Source organism: Pteronotus mesoamericanus, unplaced genomic scaffold, assembly GCF_021234165.1.
Source record: "Pteronotus mesoamericanus isolate MK-2021 breed Mesoamerican mustached bat unplaced genomic scaffold, CSHL_Meso_final contig_20, whole genome shotgun sequence".
NCBI lineage: Eukaryota > Metazoa > Chordata > Mammalia > Chiroptera > Mormoopidae > Pteronotus > Pteronotus mesoamericanus.
In genome coordinates this window covers 99,501,855-99,522,116 of record NW_026555085.1, presented here as the reverse complement: position 1 = coordinate 99,522,116, position 20,262 = coordinate 99,501,855, and the positions used below count along the sequence as shown (strand labels likewise).

General features: G+C 50.6%; 1 protein-coding gene across 3 annotated transcripts in view; it reads right to left on the bottom strand.

Annotated features, from left to right (window-relative positions):
- The window catches only part of ZDHHC14 (zinc finger DHHC-type palmitoyltransferase 14), a 218,168-nt gene that overhangs the window by 79,491 nt on the left and 118,415 nt on the right, over positions 1–20,262 (bottom strand). For all 3 annotated transcript variants that reach the window (XM_054570159.1, XM_054570157.1, XM_054570158.1), the window contains exon 2: positions 14,488–14,648. In XM_054570159.1, coding sequence (XP_054426134.1) covers positions 14,488–14,648 — 161 coding nt within the window. The remainder of the gene's footprint in view (positions 1–14,487; positions 14,649–20,262) is intronic.

Genomic DNA, 20,262 nt, shown 5'->3' with positions numbered 1-20,262 from the left:
CCTTTTACTACTAAAAACTGGCTCCTAGAACATTTAAAATGGCATGTGTGGCTTACATTTGTAGCTCACAGTGTATTTCTGTTGGGCGGTGCTGCTTTAGGAAGTTAAAAACAGCCTTCATTTCTTTTCTAATCTATTCCTCACTAGACGGCAGCCCTTTCCTTCCTCGCCTCCCCCACGCCCAGGCCTGCCCGGGCCTGCTGGTCACTCCCGCTCACGGCTGCCCTTCAACAGCAGCCTGGCCTCCGGGCTCCGATGCTTGGGGCCTGTAGGTTGGAGCTCTATGCTTAGACTCTTCGTCTCTAGCTTTCCTTTGAAATCTGAGGTCTATTTGACTCTTCATACAAATTCCAGACATTTTTGTAAACCGGGGTAGTTTTTCTATTCCTTTCAAACCTTGCTTGACCACCTGGATTGCGGACCTGCTGCTGCCTGTGGTTGGGAGAATCTGTTTCCGCTCACCCTGTCCCTGAGCCGCCGGGAGGAACATGGTCTCAGCAACCAGAGGGGTCGCTATGGTGACTATAGTGGCTATGGTGGCCCTGCCATTTACTCATTCTTTCTGTGCCTCAGGTTCCCTAGCTGTGAACTGAGAATAACAATAGCCCCTGCCCCCCAAAATGGCCAAGAGGATTATATTGACATCTGAAACATCCGGAGACACTGCCAGGCGCCACGCAGCCTGTCCTACAAAAGTATCAGCCATTCTCATCCTTTCCGGGCTCTGTTTCTGGCCTGTTGGACTTTGGGTTGAGCGGGTGTTACCTGCCCGGCACGGACCAAATTCATGCATCCTTACCCCTCGTCCCTGTCCACCGCCCTTGCCCGCCAGAGAAATCTCTCCTGGGCCCTGTATTTCCGTTTCAGTCACTACTTTCTGAAACACCACTTCCCTTCTCCTGTTCGCTCTCTCCCCACCGCCACCCCAAAATACCACCTCCTCAGGCAACTCTTTCCTTAACCTCATGGCTTTTGAAATCCTGATCAGGTTTATTTTCTCCAGGCAGCAGCCTGTGATTAATCTCTCTGGATTCTCTCCTCCACCCAGCGTTCCCGCTCCCAAACGCAATTTACATTATAGAGCGGATTCTCCACGTGGGTGATTTTGCCCCCCCCCCCCCCCCCGCGACATTTGGCACTGTCAGGAGACAATTTTATTGTCACGATTCAGGGACGGGAGTGCTAGTGACATCCAGTGAGTCTTGGGGAGGGATTTTCTGCTGAACACCCTGCAAACACAGGACAGCCGCCCACCCCAAAGAATTCTCTGGCCCAGATTGTCAGTAATACAGAGACTGCACACCCTGGATTGCGGTCACCTCTCCTCATCCATCTGTCCTCATCCATGTTCCTCTGTTTAAAAAACAAACAAACAAACAAAAAAACCTTCTTGGCCTCAGGGGAAACCAAACCTGTCTACACATTGATCTTGGACTTGTAGCCTCCAGAACTGTGAGAAAATACATTTCTGGGTTTTTTGTTTTGTTTTGTTTTGTTTTGTTTTTTAAAGCCCTCAGTGGCTTCACTTGAGTGTGCCGGCCTCCAGCTAGGTTTCTTTTGATTTTTCCAGAGTACCTAAGAATGCGCTGCACTTAAAATAGACTGATTACTGATAATGATTACTTTTCTAACTAAACAGCCAACCAGGGGTATTTTTCATGAAATGTCATGGGTATGCCATCGCAAGGTAAAACATAGCCACCTAAATGTTTGCAACACTCTGCACGCGCTGAGAGACACATGCAGAAGTCTCTCTGTAGCCGCCAAGCAAGAGCTTGTCCACCTACAGGAGGGCCGGGGGAGTCGGCAGCCTGCTGACACCACCAGCCACAGCTACGGAGGCAACCTGTTCGCGGCGGTGTCATCTCTGTGTTCTTTTCCAAGAACTTGACCTTTTCACTCGTATTCACAGGATTACCATACATGATAGCAAAACCTGGTCATCTGCGTCTAAGAGGAAATGCCTCTCCCTTTGGGAAATGGGAGCGGTGGTGGAAGAAGGGGCGTCAGTGCTCTGACGTGGACGCGGAGTCACTGGGGCACCGGCAGCCGACACAGGGGAACAGCATGCCTGGCCACTGTCCCCTCGTCTGCCACAGGTCTCTCCTGAAGAAATGATAATTAAATAGTGGGGGAGAAAAGACTGGTCCTCTCATTGCCCCTCTGGTGGCAGCCCCTGTAAATTCCCGGGTTTAAGTAGAGCACAAGTGACCAAGCCCTTAACCCCGTCCTGCCCAGGCGGGGAGCTGGGGAAAGGTAGGTGGCAGCCAGAGGCATTCCTGGGTGACTCTTAATAATTACTTCTCCGCACAGTGGTGGGCAGCATCGCGGTGGGGAACAGAAGGGTGGCCCTGTCCCGAACGCCCGCGCTTTAGTCGCTGGCTTGAAAAGCCTAGAATTCCAATCTATTAGGGAGACCTACACCCCTTGCAGGAGAAATTCATAATAATCGTTACACAAAAGGTCACTGACTTGGAGACTACATGTGCTGTCTTTTTAGCCAACACTCTGCCGACATGCTGGGTTCAGGCAGGTAGCCCTGAACCATGGTAAAATCACACAGACTAAACACAGACAGGGGACCAGCGGTCACCGGGCAGAGTGGGCCTCTTCTCTGAGTGCTTCCAAAATTCGAGTCGGCCGTAGGGCAGGAGTGTTACCAGGGCCCAGTCAGAAAGCTCCGGCCCCACTGACACCTGGGATGGCCCAATTCCCACCCTCCCAGACATACCCACCATACCTGCATCAGTGCGTAAGATTCACCTCTTGTAAGAGAACCTAACCCACAGGTCCTCCTGTGAGGATTTTGGCTTTGGAGCAGCGCTTGACAAAACTCACAGGAACACAGCAGTTCCACATTGTCTGGGAGTGACAGCAGCTACAGCTGGCTTTAGGGACCAGCTGTCCTCTGGCAGGACGTGGAAGGAGTGTCTCACACATTCTCTGCAGGTACAGACACCCCACAGCTTTGGTAACCATGGGATACTCCTCTCGACCTCTCTCCCCAGAACGATGAGCTCTGGAAACCTGGGGCAGGTACCTGTTCAATGACAGCTGCTCAGTCCTTTGCGCTCAGGGGGTCTACGCAGCGAGGGCTTTGCTCGGCCATCCTCTGTGATGCTGGCCCCCAAAGCAAAAGTGTGGGAGGCTTCCCTTGAATGAGCCCACATTGCATCAGTCAGTCCAGCTATTGTTCTTCAGTAAGTTCCTCAGGGAATTTCCCATTTGGGTCACTACATCTGTGTCTCAAAAAACAGGCCACAGGAAGACGACCCACCCATTCCCCAACTGACCCCTTTGAAAGGCACGTGAATCTTGTGGTTGTTCAACCTTCCGGAGATGCTCAGCTCTGCCTCCAGCCATGTGGAACACGTAGAGGGTGCAGGATCTCAACGAGGAAACTCTTCCTCTGCCCGGTGATTCTCAGAGCATGGCCTCCAGCCCAGCCTCAGTACTAACTCCTGGGAACTGGTCAGAAAGTCAAACGGCCGGGCCACGGCCCTGACCCACGGCCTCAGACACGCTGCAGGCGGGCCCAGCAGCCTGTTTTAGCAGGAACTTCAGGTGACCTGGCGCACGCTCAAGTTTAAGAACCGGTGCCTAACCAAGTAGCATGGAATTTGACCCTAATAACAATAAAGAGTCTATTTAGGTTTTCAGATAATTCCATTGTTTATAACTTCACAATTACACGGATAGAAACCAAAAGAAGAAGAAGGAACCTGTTAAGAGTACAATTTACCGTTATCCCAGTGCTTAGTAGTCAGTAAGGACTCAGTAAATACATGTTCAAGGAGTGAGTGAGTGAATGAATGAATGAATGTTATGAAGTTCTTCCAAAACAAAAAAATGGAGAAGTTAAAAACCACTTGCCCCAGCTTTTTTTTCAAATAATCTGAAACAAGATAAACAATACTGATAATTCTGAGAGATTCCAGTAACTATTGAGGTCCAATTTTTTGTCACGTAAGTCTGCTCTGCCCAGCACGGCAGCCACCAGTCACAGGTGTCCACTGAGCGCGTGCAGCGCAGCTGGCCTGGATGAAAAGGTGCTGGAAGTGTGACACGTGTGGAAAAGACGGTACGAAAACCAAAGAACGTAAAAGATTGTGTTAGTACTTTTTTTTATTTTGAATACATGTTGAAATGATAATATTTTGGATATATTGGATTAAAATATATTATAAAAATTAATTTCACCTGTTCCTTTTCATTTTTTTAAAATGTCACTACAAGAAAATCTGCAATTACACATGTGGCTTGCGTTGTATTTCTGCTGGACATGCTGGTCAGTATCGCTCCAAGTGTCTTACTCGTGTTTTGTGAGGGCCACTGGAGATTTTAGCCTGTTTCTAGTCTATTGACTTCCACTGAGAGTAAGGAGCAACTCACCTATAAACTCACTCAAGGACCCTTGGACTTCAAGTTTCCAACCTTAAAGGAAGACAGATTTTTTTAAGTGCATGCTCCAAATTTTGGTGGTATGTGATATGGTATTCACCCCCTTGGAGTTCTGTTTTCCAGAAGGTGTTAATCCACAGTTTCCAAATAAATGGTCTTCACTTCTATAAGCCAAATTTTTCCTACAGGAGCCTTGGAAAGGAAATCTGGATAAATGACAAGTGGGAGGAGTTTTTTCCTAACCCTGCGTGGGCAAGGGGAGCCCTCCCTGGAGGACCACCTCCCATTCTCCCTGACGGCGCCCCCTACCCCCCTCTGCCCTCTGTCCCAGGCACCTCCTAGCCACTGAGCACTGACCACAGCCGAGTCCCACTGCCCACGTCCAACCGTGGACCTCACAGTCGATACCACTCTGCTCGTGCTCTTAGGCGGCGGTTCTGAGCCTCAGAACTTATCTACAAGAAACACAACCTACCGCTGCTCCGTCTCCCACAACTCAGACTGGCATTTGCTAGGGCACAGAAGGGAAGGGAGCTGCAGCCCCCCGCCCCGCCCCCCGCAAAACCGGCTGAAAATCCCCTCTCTACAGCATTCGGTTCTGAAAGAAAAGAGAATGTTCACTCGGAAAGCCCACCGGGCGTTGGTTTGATTATAACCGAGTGCCTGAAGGTGACCTTGGGGGCACAGTTTCATTAATATCACAGACCCCGAAGATGGCATATAGAGCTCTAGGTTCCCAGAGGATGTGAGCACATGAATGACGTCGGGGCATCCACAGCGGTAAGGGCCAAGCAAGACACCAAGAGCAGGTTGTTTGGCAAGTGGCTCTTGGTTAAACCATATCCGTAACCCAAACTCCAGCCACAAAACGTGCAAGTTTATTAGTGAGCAGCGTGTGGGATGGCTTGAGAGAGAGAGAGAGAGAAAGGAAAGGACTCGACCCTCTCCTGGCACCTGCTCAGCCTGCCCCGCCTCCACGCCCAGGCCCATTTCCTTCCTGCTCACCGAGTCCTTTGTTTCCTCTGGGTCCTGAGCTGCCTTTCCTAGTACTCCACACCTGTAATAAGAAAATGCGTCCCACTTCCAGGCACTCCTCCGATTCACCTCTTCTAGGGGGATTTCTCTCCTGAAAAGCTGCCCTGCCCTCCCCCCATGTAGTGTGGCCGGATCTTGGCCCAACACACCTGCCGATTCCTGGATGACGTGAGTTCCCTCTAAAACCTTATTGATGGACTGAGTCACACCTTCACTCAAGAGAGCTACTGTGTCCCCCTCTTGCTTCAACCCCCAAGGTACTAAAGTAATAATGACAGTAATATTCCAGTGAGTCATTTCAATATCTCACTGATTGTGCAGCACCTACAGTTTACTTGTTGAATTTACAGGGGTGTGCATGTAGCTTTGCATTCTAAAATTATCAACAGAATACATCTTTCCTTCAGTTTAAGTAGTTGAACATGGTCTTAAAGTATTTAGATTCCTGGATTTCCCTGGTCAAGCAAAGGAGGAAGAGGGATTTATTTCTAGAATCAGAAGGATAATGCTGGAATGGCTCTTTGCACTCAGTGGGTATATTGTACATACAGTGAAATCAAGGCCTGGAGAAGTTAAAACGCTTCTCAAGGCCACACAGCAAGTAGAAGAGCTGCGATTTAGGATCAATTTAGCTACAGAGCCTGTGCCCATAACCACATAGTTCACGAGGTCTGTCCGGAAAAAGTCCAACCCATTGTTAATATAACAAGAATGATTTCTGTGACATCGATGTAACCTGGCAGCCAAGGAGAGTGGACTGGAATGCGCATGTGTGAGCAATGACAACTTCACTGTACTAGTCAGTCGGGGCGGTAGACGCCACTGAGTGAGCATGTGTACTGTGTGGCTGTCATATTCAAAATGACTGAGTGAGTAGTTACGAATCTGCATTAAATTTTGCGTTAAGCTTGAACATTCCTCCATGGAAACTATTCGGGTGATTTAGAAGGCCACAGCTATGGGCAACTGGTGATTGGCAGCTTCATCAGAACAATGCACCCACTCATGCATCACGTCTTGCGCAGAGTTTTTTTGCGAAACATCGAATCACCCAGGTGACTCAGCCCCCCTACGGCCCAGATTTGGTGCCCCGTGACTTCTGGCTTTTCCCAAACCTAAAATCACCTTTGAAAGGGAAGAGATTTCAGATCATCGATGAGGAAAATATGATGGGGTAGCTGATGGCAACTGGGGGAACTGTGTGAGATTCCGAAGTGCCTACTTTGAAGGGGACTGAGGTGTCATTGTCCTATGTACAGTGTTTCTTGTACCTTGTATGTTCTTCAATAAATGTCTCTATTTTTCATATTATATGGCTGGATACCTTCTAGACATGCCCTGCCATACTTCTAAGAAAAGCATATCTGGACTTTGAACTTGGTAAAGTACTATCTAAAGAGAGGATATTTATTAACATACTTATTATTAATAAGTAATAATAAAGAATAAGGTGCCACTTACAGGCATTGCAGGGAGGTTATTACACTGCATGTACAAAGTGAACGAATCTGTAGTTAGCCGAGCACCTGAAAATTTGACCTGAGAGCTAAGAGGAGGGGAAGCAGACGTTGATGCTGGCGAGGAAGTCCCAGGTTCAGCCCCAGGTCACAGTCATGGTCACAGTCAAGGTCAAGGTCATGGTCATGGCTGGGAGGTGAGAAGGCATCAAGGCTGTGCTTCTCAGCTTTCACGGAACCACAGCAGCCTTTTTAAAATGCAGGCTCTCGTTCAGTTGCTGGGTTGGGGCCTGAGGTTCTGCTTTTCTAACATGCTCCCAGGTGGTTTTGATGTGGCTCTTCCACGGGCCTCACTTTGAGTCGCAAGCATTTAAGGATTCAGTTTCAGAAACAAAAGTGCAAGGAGAGGTATAGGACCTTTGGAGTCAGGACCCCGGGGCCAGAGCCCTGGGACCGTCACTGATCAGCTCTGTGTGAGCACAGGTAGATTCATACCTGTTTCCCTCTGAGCCTCAGTTTACTGGTCTGTAAACTGAGGGGGTCATCCAGGGTGGTCTTCATGATTGCTGGAATGTTCCTTGACTCGGAGCACTGCAGCAGGCCAGCAGGCCTGGAGCCAGAGAGCGCTTTGATTAGCTCGAAGGGCTCTGTGCATCGGTGACGCCTTAGCGGCTCCAGTTGGGTAAGGGTGGGCCGTCCATTTCCATCGACATCCTCCAGACCACCTGCTCTTTCCTTTGGCCTTATTCTTGAACGACATGGTCCCCGTTTTTCCACCCGTTCATGCCATTTGATCCTTCGCCCCCTCTCCCCCGCGGCCTCTGGCTCCCCCTGCCCCCTGGTGGGTGACCTTTTCCTCCCCTCGTTATTTCCTCATCCCTCCCCCCGTTATTTCGTCATCCCTCCCCCTTCCATGGCCTTAGGTGTAGGAATGATTATAATTACAGTGCATTTCGTTTCCTTTCCAGCAAAGCGTGTTAACAGTGCTGTATGCCATCATTTTGCCGATTGAACGCAAACTTTAAATAATGTGATACTGGCGCTGAGGATGAGAGAGAGACTGGTTCCACTTATCTGAAATGAAGAGAGACCAGGCTTTTAGGGAGGCTTCCCCGGCTCTATAGAGAAGATTCCAACCTTACATCTGGGCACATCTGTAAGTCACATTGTCAACTAGATTAAGAGAGACACTCGGTAGATTCAGGATGGGAAAGACAGAAGCCACTTAAATATCTCCGTGGGCTTAGGAATTTAGATTCCTAAACTCAGTGCAGTGTGAGCTCAAAAGTGTGATCCCAGCAAGTTAAAGAGTCCCCCGGTCTACATTTCTTTTCCTGTAAGAAGGAGGAAGACACCACTTGCCACCCCCAAAGCTCTGTGGGGGGTTGTGAAGACAATTCTGTAAAGGGCATCCATCCAAAGACAGAACTGTGGTCTTGGACCTTATGATTCTCCACTCTGACCACCACACAGTGTCAAGGTCCCAACCTCACAAGTAAGTCAGCATGGTTGCGTCAGAAACTGGCTTCGCTTCCGGCACAATGCGCGCCCCCCCGCCCCGCCACTGTGGATTTCTATAGGGTGAAGACATCATAGAGGCGCCAATGACCTTCCTGGGTGAAAAACACCCACCCTGCCAAACCCTTTGGGAACACAGACTCTCTGGCTCCTTCCTTGCCTCAGACCTAAACGCGTCATACTCTTGCGGTATTTCCCCAAATGCCGCCCTTGTGACTGTGACATCTGGTCCGCAGCTCTCCCAGGCTGGGACTTCTTTTTAAAGGGGCAGTGCGGAACTCTGACTTTGGGAGCCGCTGGCTGTCCGCACTGCCTCCTCTTCCCCCGCATCTGTGGAACCACACAGTGCTAGCATTTTCCCCAAGTAAGGACTCTACTTTTTTTATTCCTAGAATGCCAGTTTGTTCAAAACCCTTTGTTTCTTCCTGGAAGTATTTCAGACATGGAGGGACGCCTCCACTGCCCCCTCTCCTCAGCCCCTCCACGAGCATCACGGGGGGGGCCTAGACGTCGGGGACACTCCTACTGGACAAGGGCCCCTGCACCTGCAGGCAGCCCCCTCAGGGTTGCCAGGCTGCCTGGGATTCCCCTGCCCTGCTCCCTTCACCACCCACCAGGGCCTAGGATTTGAGAGCCAGGCCCTGCAGCCACCGTGGATATGAAGAGAGAGGCAGCGGACAGGACGGGGGAGTCGGAGGGTGGAGGACGATGACAATCTGGGGGCAGAAGGACTCTCGCTTACAGGCAATGGGAAGTGCCACCTGCTCCAGCAAACCAGGAATTGTCCCCAAGGCAACTAGGTGGCGGGCAGTGCGTGCTGTGGTTCAGAACACGGACCTGCATTGGACCCCCAGCTCCAGCCAAATGACCTCTGCAAATCACTTTCCTGTCCAAGCACCGACTTGCTCAGCAACAAAACAAGGGCACCTGCAGTGACTGGCCACCAGCGAGCGGCCGTTGTGGCTTGGTGAGGTCGTCACAGAACCAGCTCATGGGGCGCCGGGCACAAGAGCAGCACTTAATGAAAACGAGCTATTAATATGCTTCTGCCCGTTCCTTGTGGGCCAACAGACCAATTACTTTACAGGAAAAGCTCAGGGGAGAATTTATTTTCCTGGACCCAGGTAAATGCTGAAGCTGGTCGCCTGGAAGAGAATGTCCGAAAGCTGCTGAAGTGGCATCGCAGTAGCTCTAGCAAGACCAGGGCTGAGGGCAGCGGGGCAGCGAGACCAGCGAGGGCGGCCGTGACGCCGTTCTGCCCAGCGAGCTGGGGCCTCGCAGAGTGGTCCCGAGACGTTGGGATGACCACTGCAAACAAGTTACGCTGTGGATAAAGTATGGTAACTCTGGAGGTGAGCAGGGGGCGCAAATAAGAACTGGGGGGAATGGTCAGAAAATGTCACCTTCTGAAAAGAAAACTCGCAAAACCAGTCAAATTACCCACCTATGATGCCTGCCATTTCTTCTTTTTTTTAGTATATTCATTAGTGTGGACATTTAGTGTACAGTACACAAAGTGACTGCAAAGTGTATGGAAGATTTAATCACAAATCAACCACAGCCAACAGAATTAATCATGAGGCAAAAAAATAAGAAACCATAAAAACTTAAAGCAATGTTATGGTGGATATTACCATTAGGAATAAAACACAAAAAAGAAATCAATAATGGCTTAAAAAATATATACACAGTAAAAAATTAAATCACCAGAAAAAATTTGTCCCAGTAGAAATAATAGTTCTACAAGAAAGCTCAAAACGGCAACATTCATGATATTTTTTTAAAAACCCGGTCAATTAAAAAAAAACCTGTTAGAAATTTTATGCAGAAAAATTACTCCAATAAAAAATAATTTTAGTAAAATAAAAATGCAAATGGGGAAAAATTGGAAATAGTTTAACTTTGCAATAGAGAAAATGGATTAAGGTCTTAAATTGCCTTCATAATGTTCTCAGAAAGTACTTTCTTCAACAAAAATCCATCCATGTTGGTAAAACTGCAATTATAATGGTTCTACTCGGAAACATTGAATTAAGGTGTCTTTGGGGGAAGATGTCCAGCACGTCAAACTGGTGGTGACACCATTGTCAACGCCTTCATGGTGTCCCCACAGAGCTCTGGGTGGTGCAGACGGGTGCTGTCCCTGGGCCCCCGCTTCCCTGGATCCGGGAGCTGCTGGGTCAGGCTTCCTAAACCCCCGTCCACAGGAGATCCAGCCCGAGGAAACAATGAAGGGTATGCTTTAGTCTTAGCAATGGCCAATGGTTCTGTGTGCTACAAGAGAAATTGCTGGGTGAGAATTTGACCAAAAGAGTGGGGGGGCGGGGGGGATGAGAGAGGGGGAAGGAAGAAAGGAGAAGTGGGAGGTGAGGGGGAGCGGACGGAGGAGAAGAGTGAAGAAGGAGCGGGGAGAGGGGGAGGGTTGGATGAAGAGAGGGACAAAACAGGAGAGGGAGAGAAAGAGAAGGAGGGACAGAGACAGAGAGAAGGGAGACACACACATGCACACACACGCATGGCGTCCAGCAGAGTGGTGTTCTAGCAGGGCAGCAACAGGTGCAGAGTGGAGTGATGATTATTCAGAAAGGTGACTTTTTTAAAGGCCACCCAGCTTCCTTTGATCTGATTCCACCCTCCCTAAGCAAGAGCACTTTCCCGTGTCAGGGTTTCTTTGACACAGGAGAAAGTTTCCTGAGTAACTAGTCTGGAGCTCAACAGGCGGACGAGGCCACATTGCAGCCCAGGTTGACGTCCTGGCTTCCCCTGGCCAGCGCTGCCGAGGGGGCGGGAAGAGGGCACGCACCGCACGCACCACACGGGGACGTAAGCAGAGGCGGCCTGCTGTTTTCCCCGTTTTGATCCCTGGAAAGGTCTATTCCTAATTGAAACAAAATGCTTTGATCCCAAACCAGTTGCTTGGTATCTGATTGTCCCTGAGTGAACTTAAAAAAAAAAATTGACTTCCTGAGACTAGTTTCCAAGCCGGACTCCGGTGACCCCAGCGAGACTTCCCCGGGCCCCTGTTGCCATCCTTTGCTGTCTTAACATAAGCAACATAAGTTATTGGGAAAGTTCTTTCAGAAAAAAAGACATTGGGGCATTTCAAGCGACTTGCGACAGACCGAGACACAGCCTCCTCGCCGCCGCCTCCTCTCGGGAAAGCTGCAGACGGGGGCCGTGCCGGTCCCGGCACATCTGCAACCAAGTACTCAGATGGCTGGCTTCACGTGGCTATTGTGGGCCTCCGTAAGTAGAGGTGTACTATGGATAATTAGAATTAATAACCCGGATAGTGAGAAGTTCCCAAATCTCATTTTTCATTTTTTTAGTTAGAGAGCACAAAATAATTGTGCTAAGATTTCGCTGAAACATAACGTTATGTTCCACAGTCGAGAAATAGAGGGGAGGAGGACTCCTTGTGAAGCCTTAGGCCGCACTGTTCCGCCTCTGCCTCCTATTATGTGGCAGGTGACTTTTTAGGAGAATCTCTGTTTGTCGAAGGTGAAGAGAGAACTGGGTGGCAAGGAGGAGAACTGCCCCTCCAAACATACTCCCATCTGCGGAGCTCACCCCAAGAGCCCTGCAGGATGTGTGTCACTGTTCCCGCCAACAGCTCAGAACAAGGAGGACGGTGGCATTTAGAAAGTGGGTGACACGTCTAAGGTCACGCAACTCGAGCGGGGCCACCCCATCTTCCTCCTCTCTCCCTTCCTCTCTTCCTCCCTTTTATGTCTGACAGGTGTGTAGTGGTGTAACTTACACACCATAACTGTTATCCATTGTAAGTGGGCAATAGAATGATTTTTAGTACATTTATTAGCTTGCACCACCATCACTACAATCTAATTTTAGACTCTTTTCGTGACTTCGAAAAGTTCTATGGGACCCACGTGTGTCCGCCCTCACTCCTCCCCAGCCCAGACCGACCTGCTTTCCGTCTCTGAAGATTTGTCCTTTCTGGATATTTCATAGAAACAGAATCATAGAAACACAACACGTGGTCTTTTGATCTGGCTTCTTTCCCTTTGCATGACATTTTTAAGGTCCACCCATGTTGTAGCATGCGTCAACGCTGGGCCCTTTTTTATTGCTCGCTGGTATCCCATGTGCGGACATACCACATGTTTATCACCTATCAGTTTCCCCTCTGATGAACATGGGGGTTGGGGCTGGTCTTGGGCTGTTAGGTATAATGTACACACAAGGACACATGTTTCCATTTCCCTTGGATCTATACCTAGAAAGAGACTCGCTGGGTCATATGGCACCGTCTGTGCTTAACTTCTGGAGGAATTTTGCGGAACTGGTTTCCAAAGTGGCCGCACCATTTTACTTCCCCCAAGTCATGCAGGAGGACTCCAGTCTCTCCGCTCTCTCACCAACGTTTGTCTCTGTCAGTTGTTTGAGTTAGAGCCGCTCTAGAGGCTGTGAAGTGATATCTCACTGTGGTTTTGACTTGCCGTTCCTTAATAACACTGATGTTGAGCACTTTTTTATGTACTTATTGGCCACTCAGATATATTCTTTGGAAAAATATCTGTTCAAACCTTTGTCTATTTTTAGATGGGTTGTGGTCTTATTATTGAGGTGTAAGAGATCTTTATATGTTCTAGCAACAAGAACAAGACACTTTCCCAGGTACATGATTTACAAATACTTTTTCCCACTCTGTGGCTTGTCTTTTCATTTCCTTAAGGCTGTCTTTTGAAGTACTAAAATTTTAAATTTAATTAAATTCAATTTATCATTATTTTTCTCTTACAGACCATGCTTTTGGTGTCACATCTAAAAACTCTATGCCTAGCCCAAGGTCATGAGGATTTTCTCCTATGTTTTCTCAGCAGTTTTATAGTTTTACTGAGTCGCATTTCTCTGTCTCCCCTCTGACATGACAACCTGGAACGGACAAGGGCCGAGGCGCAGGAAACCTGGGTTCCACTTTCTCCCATTTAACCTCTTCCCCTCAGACTTGCTTGGAAGTGGTCAAGTTCAATGATAGCCTTCACACGGTATGAACGCACTGTACATGTAAGGCCTTAAATGACGAATTAACACCCTCTCTTGAAATCCCAAGATGCAGATGCAATGACTAAGAAAGAGATGTCTCTCCAGTGGAAGGGAGTAATCTTCCTTCCCCTTCTTCCCTACCTCAGGACACACGAAGGCTGCTGCCCACCTGACAATCCACCATACATCCCCACTATCTACTCTGTCACTGCTTTCCTCCCACGAGACAGGGACGAAGAACGGAGGCAAGCGATCAGAGGGCACAGCTGTGCTTCAGCGCTTGGAGAGGGCAGACCAGAGCAAACGCTGTCATCTACGGCCCACACTGGGATCTGCTTACCCTGTGGATGGAGGGACCTTTCGGCTGGGCAAGGAAGCCGAGGGGGCCGGAGGAACAGGGACTGGGCCGTCTGTCGCTGATCTCTCATGCCTAACTTGGCATTCACAGGGCCATCCCCGCCCCTCTGCCACGCTTGTCGGATCACCCACGTGTCACAGCAAAGCTATGCATTCATGAATGCGCACTTTTAGGGGCAAGACAAAGCTCTCTTTTTAATGAGAAAAAAGGACTTTCATTTCAATATATATCATGAATAGGTATCGCTGTTATGCCATAATAAAGAAATTCTGGATCCCAGGTTGGAAAAATAAGACAGTCTAAGTTGAAGGCTTTCGAGGTTTATGCCACGGACGCCAGAGCTAGGCCACGGCGACTGTAAAAGGGAAGGGAGAACAGGCGCTGGTAACTACAGACCTTCGCGCGTGACTGGGACACATGAGTTTCGTGGACACGTCAGAAAGCAGAGCTCAGTGGCCAGGCCCCGGTTCACGGCACCACAACCTGCCTCCAGCGCATCTGCCCTCGGCCTTACCTCTGACCACTTTACATCCCACCTCCTACTCAGCTCATCCTGCGGCAGAGCGAAGGGAGCCTTCGGGGGCTCCGCCTGGGTCCTCATCACTGTCGGGCGCCCTGCCCCTCTTGCACGGACACCTCAGCCTGGCATCCCACGTTGGGGCCAGCACGGGTGGGGAGGGGCCAGAGGCTAAGGGCAGACCGTCAGGTTACCTATTTGCCTTTCCAGGTCGGCGGCTTCATCAGGCGTGGCTCGTGGAAGGACTCCAGGGTCACTGAAGCTGGTGCGAAGCAGGGTCCCCATCACAAAGAAGAACAGAATGCCACCAACCACAGGAATGGCAGGGGTGATTTTCACCGCTAGATACGGGCAGCTGCCAACGGGTTGGCAGGCAGGAGGGAGGGGAAAAAGAGAGGAAAGATAACGTCAGTAATCAACAGCAAGCAGACTGTATTTTCCAAGGAGCTAAAGGTTAGTTTGGAAGCGAAATTGATTTCCATTAAAAATTCATCTGTGCTAAGCATTTACCTCGGGGGAGGCCCGCCGTTCTCTTTTGCGGACGATTTAACCCCCCTTCCCGGCCACAGCAAGCCAGGCCCTTGGCTCCCGCAGCGTCACCCAGCTGGGACACTGGCGGACGAATCGGACAACCCTGCTTGTACGACCAGGGGCAGGGGTCCAGAGCCTGCTCCCTCTGTGCCGTAGGCACAGCTGGTGGCCCTGGGTGGCCCTGCTGCACATCCCTGCAAGTGTGTAAGGTGAGAAGCCGCCAGCTCAGAACGGGCCAGTCCTCGCTGGGTCGAAGAGCTTGGGGCACAAAGCCCCGAGGACCGCAGATTCACCCTTAAAAGGCAAAAAGCCAGTTTTCAATATTTTGGAGCTAATCTACTCAAAAGAGGTTAAAGAACTATGGAAATGAGCTTGCAGGCCAGTTTCCAAAATGATTCAAGGGATTTCGGGGGCTGGGATATTGTCATTTCATGCTCCTCAAGACAGCTTTTGGGAAGAAGATGGCCACGTCCCCGCACGAAGCCCGTTCCCTGTCCTTCAGCCCAGGAGCTGACGTGCAGCCAGGGTTGTGCTGAGGCGTGGAGAGGGGCCGTGGGGACAGACTGAAGTCTATGCCAGCGGGGCTCGGGGACCCAGGGGCGGGGCAGCTTTAAGCGCCACGCCCTGGCCCACTGTCACTGCCCCTCGACGCCACAGAGGGGGCGAGAGGCCGAGTGCGCATCAGCTCAAAGCCTGCAGCTGAGTGCAGGGCGGGATCTGCAATGACCACGGTCAGCCTGTCGCCGCCACGCTCAGCGACATCACGGGCCTTAGGGAACACGCCACGGAATCACAGAATGATGACATCCAGAGTGGAGAGCGCCTCCCAGACCACCCACCACGTCAGGGACGCTGTTCTCGACACTGAAGACAAAGCAGGGGCTGGCGAAGGAAGGGCAGGAACGCTTCGCTCAAGATGAGGAAGTGAACAGCAGCTTGGACATGGGGGCGTTGGGGACCGCACCCCACCTTTGTGCAGTGTCTGCGGGGGGCGGGGGGGTGAGGTCCCTGATGGGATGGCAGGGGGATGTCCAGGCCGCGGGGGCCATAGGCCACGATCCCCTTTGCCAAGACCAGGGACTGGCATGGCTTTAACACAGAGCGCCGGTCTTAAAAGGAGGCACGGTGGCACCAACATGCGGGGGCTCGCTGTGACCCGAAGGCCAAAGCCCTTTCCTGAATTCCCTGCTCTGTGGAAACCCAGGGACTCTCCAACGAGTTTAAGAAGGTAGAGGGTGACCGCAAACATGACTAGGCTGGACTTCCCGCCAGGCAAGTGGTCTCCAGGAGAACCATGTGATGAGAGACGAAGCTATGTGGCGTTTCTAACATCTCATTCCTAACGTCTCCCACACCAACCACCTGCAGAAACTGAGCAAAACAAACACAAAAAACAACACCATGTCACACTTTGGCTGGACTGCCAGTTGTGGCTTCTCTTCACCGGATTCATGGGAAACCGTAGAAAACCATTAATTGTCATTCCTGCCTCAATGTGACCCCACCCAGGCTCCCGGACACTTAAAGCCTTTTTAACATCCTCAGAGGTTCTCTCAGGAAAGCAAATTTGGCAAAGAGAGCAAGAAGATGTAAGAACTTACGATGGAAAAATATAGATAAATGGGTGTCTAACCTTAAGAAATCCCCTTTGGGGAAGTAACCACTTCAATGATGCAAAGAACTTTTTAGATCCAACTAAAAAAGAATCATAGCTTTTCCTTGAGTGTTTTAGGCAAATACAAACAAAATTAATAAATACCCTTTAGAAAAACTAGGCTTCCAGCCTTTCTAAAAATGTGATTTTATGATTCTAGGTGCCGAGAAGCTGCAAGTTAAATAAGCGTTTAAGAAACTGGCAAATCGCACTTGGCGTGGACTCCTGGGTTTGTAAAGAGAATATTCTCCTGCCTCTGCGAGTCCTGACGATAAGAGAGATTTTGAAGGAGACACCAACCGGGGTCTCCTACACACATGGCCTAGCACAGAATTTGCACTTCATCTTGAGACACGCGGAGAATAAAAGATGGCCAGGAAATGACGACGTTCCCTTTAGAGAGTCAATGTAAAGTGACTGTAAGAATCGCATTTATACTGCATTGAACTCCGGATCCAGAGCGGGGGCAGCCTCCCCGCTGCGAGGCCCGGGGCAGGGCAGCGGGCTCAGGCTAGGCAGCTTTTCAGGCGCGTCTGCGATGTTCGGCGGGGCACGGCTGGACTGGGACACGGAGCTTCTGTGACAAGCCGGTGTTAAAGGCTGATTGCTTCAAGCCTATTGATTAAATCAATCTCTGTGATATCAGCCTGGAGAAGTATCTGTGTCATAAAATCCGACATTATCTTTAATACTCTTGCTGTCCTACGAAAAGCAACCTTCCCCTGTATGAAGCCTTAAATATGTGCCTCAGTCGGAAATGAACACAGTCCACATCAAAGGCATAAAATTGACCCTGGTACTCCTAGAGTTCAATCCGTACATATTAGCCCAAACATATTTTTTTAAATCTAAAAGAATTTACTCTGCATGGCCATTTTTTTTTTAAGGGTTAGGGAAATGACCAATTGTCTGGAAGAGAATTTTCCAGAATTTAAAATCAGAAACCAACAGAAGAATGCCTGTTGGAATAATGGGAGAGAACAAGATAGGCCAGTGTTCCTCCTCTTTGCCATTACGAATGAGGCTAAGTGAGGAACAACTGGGACAGCGATTCCGCGATGGCGTTCAGGGCACAGCTATGCCGTGTGACGGGGACAGGGTAGCCAGGGGCTGTGTCCCACCCAGGGTGCCTGAGCTGTGATTTATTTAGCTCTTTGTGGCTTCTCCAAGGACCGGGAAGGTAGTTTAATAGATGCTAGGTTTCAGTGTGTTTGTTTTTCCCTTCTGGGTCTGAAATGTAACTTGGTTGACCTCCAATTTTGCTTTCTCAGGCAAGTTACCGAGTTAGCCAAGTCCTAAACTGTTTTTCTTGATTCACGTGCACTGCATGGGGCGGGTGGGTACCCACTTTTCGAGGCCAACGGACAGCGCCAGAGTCCTCACGGCCCTGCCGCACGACTCTTCCCGTCTCCAACAAGGATGTGCGTTGCCCTTGCTCATACCCGACATTGAAAATTCAAGGTCAATGTCTTTAACCTAAGGCTTGTGTTCCCAGAAACATTCTCCCCACAGAGACCCAACATTGTGCTTTAGGTTACTTGTACTTGAGTGTTTGCTCATTTTTTAAGCCTTTCCAGGGAAAGAAGAAGAGGAAGAGTCGAGGTGACATGTGAACGCCTGCTCCCTACCAGGGCGTCTTCTTACTGAGGGACTGGTTGTCCGGCACGCAGGAATCCCAGGTGAACTTGAAATACGACTTTTTTGGTCTCCCTTTTGTACCTGTCCCAGCTCCTGCCCCTGCGTGAAAACTCAGGCGGGTCCCAGGACTTTTCCTGTCATGAGACGGAGGTAACAGGAAGTCGTTCAGTCACGTTAGATAGCAAACAGTCTCGTTTAGGTTACTAGGAGTGTCACAGTCCCATCCAGTTGTGGAAAGTTCTGGCTTGACTTTGACTTAAACTGCCCCCCCCCCCCCCCCCCGCCAAACCTCTCTGGCCACGTGCAGGTTCTGGCCGTCTATGGCTCAGGGTAGAAGGGGCCGGACAGTGCTGATGTGACTACTCAGTCACAGGTGGCTTCGTGCACTGGGGCCTACCGGATGTTTACATTGGCTCTCTGAGTCTGTGAGTAGTTCAGAAGCACCGCCTCCCGCAACCCAAAGGCACTGCCCCCAGGCTCCGTTGCCCGCCCAGCCTCCCCCTTCTCACAGGGGGGCGGGCAGCCCTCTCACTGCCCACAGCCCACCCTCCTACCTCTCTTTGTCCCCCATTCCTGTCCTCTCGGGAACTGGACTGCCCTGGATTCCTTGGCTCTGGGCTTCTCACGTGGTGGAGAGGGGGACAGGGGGAGCAACCATCTACGCCCTGCACCTGACACAGCTCAACCCGCCCTAACCCTGCTGCCAGCTCTGTCGCACACATCTCTGCTCCAAAGCCTGCAACGACGCCCCTCTTCCTGCCAAATTAAGTTCAAGTGCCTCGTCTGGCACCTGTATCCCCTCTCACACATGGGCCCTTCCTCCTCCTCCTCCCTCCCACTCCCCTTCCCTCACTCCCAGGACAGGATGACCCCTCGGCCTTCCCAAACGGTCCCTGCCCACCCAGCCCTTATGTCTGCAAAGCCCTCGCACCCCATCTCAGCTCCTCGAAGCCTCCCCAACTTCCGAGGTCCTATAAAGATGATGTGGAAAGCTGTTCTGGGCTCATCCTTGGTTCTTTGTCTGAACTTCTGTGATATTTTTGTTCTCCCCTCCCTGTGGTACTTGCGGCCATCTGTGGACATGTCTCAGGTACCTCACTGGACTGGAAGTCCTGCAAGGTGGGACCGGGTGCTGTCTACCTACGTTTGTGTCTTTCACGGCACTTGGCACAATGCGTCATACCTGGTAGATGTTCCATAAATACCTGTTGAGTAACTCAATGAATGGGACCCATTGACTGACTGAATTTTACTGTTAGGAGGAAAAGAGGAAATTCTAATCAGCCACACCCTCAACATCCACAACGTACCTGGCGTCTAGAACTCGCTTCTCTGTCTCCTCAGCTTGCTAGGTCCTGTGACTTTCTTCAAACATGCAAAGGGCCTGCCCTGTCCCGGAGGCTTCCACAGCCGAGTGTGGGAGGAGCGGACTCTCCCCAGCTCCGAGCTGAGTGTGTAAGTGAACACATTCCCTAGTGTTAACTAGAACCACTAACCTCTCGGCGTGCTCAAGTTCTAGCCAATGAAACACCTGATGTTGGTACAACTTCGTACAGTACGAGGTGCCCTGTGACAGTCCCCTGTCCCACCAGCTTCTGTGTGACAAAGAACCATGTGAGGTTCTCCTCAAAATTCTGGACAACGCTCGTCATAAAAGAGGCAGAATTCACACCCCTAAGCAAACCATGAGATCAGTGCTACGCGGACCCTTCCAGATGCTGCTCAGAACAGCAGCGAGCATCTGCGGCCCTTCTGGTAAAGACAAGGGGGACCCTGCCCGCGGCAGATCGCTAGGCCTCCAGAAGGAGGGGAGGCGCGAGGGGAACCTCAGCCAACCCACAGCCGCGGGCGGGGCTCCGCAGCTAAAGCACTGCCAGGAGCGAAGGACATGCTCGGCTGGGTTCTGACCGCCGCAAATGGTTCCTTCCCATTTGTGAGCAACTGCAATGGGATCTCCCACTCCGAGTGCCATCTGTGATGAGGGGTGCGCCTTCCCCCCAGGCCTGGGCTCGACACAGGAGGATGGGGCAGCTGCCAAAGCTATCGCCACCCACTGGAGTCCTCTTTCCGTCTGAGGAAATGTGACCTACATACAGCCCAGGGCCATGCGGGAAACAGGCTGGGAGTGTCTTAGGCTCCATGACTG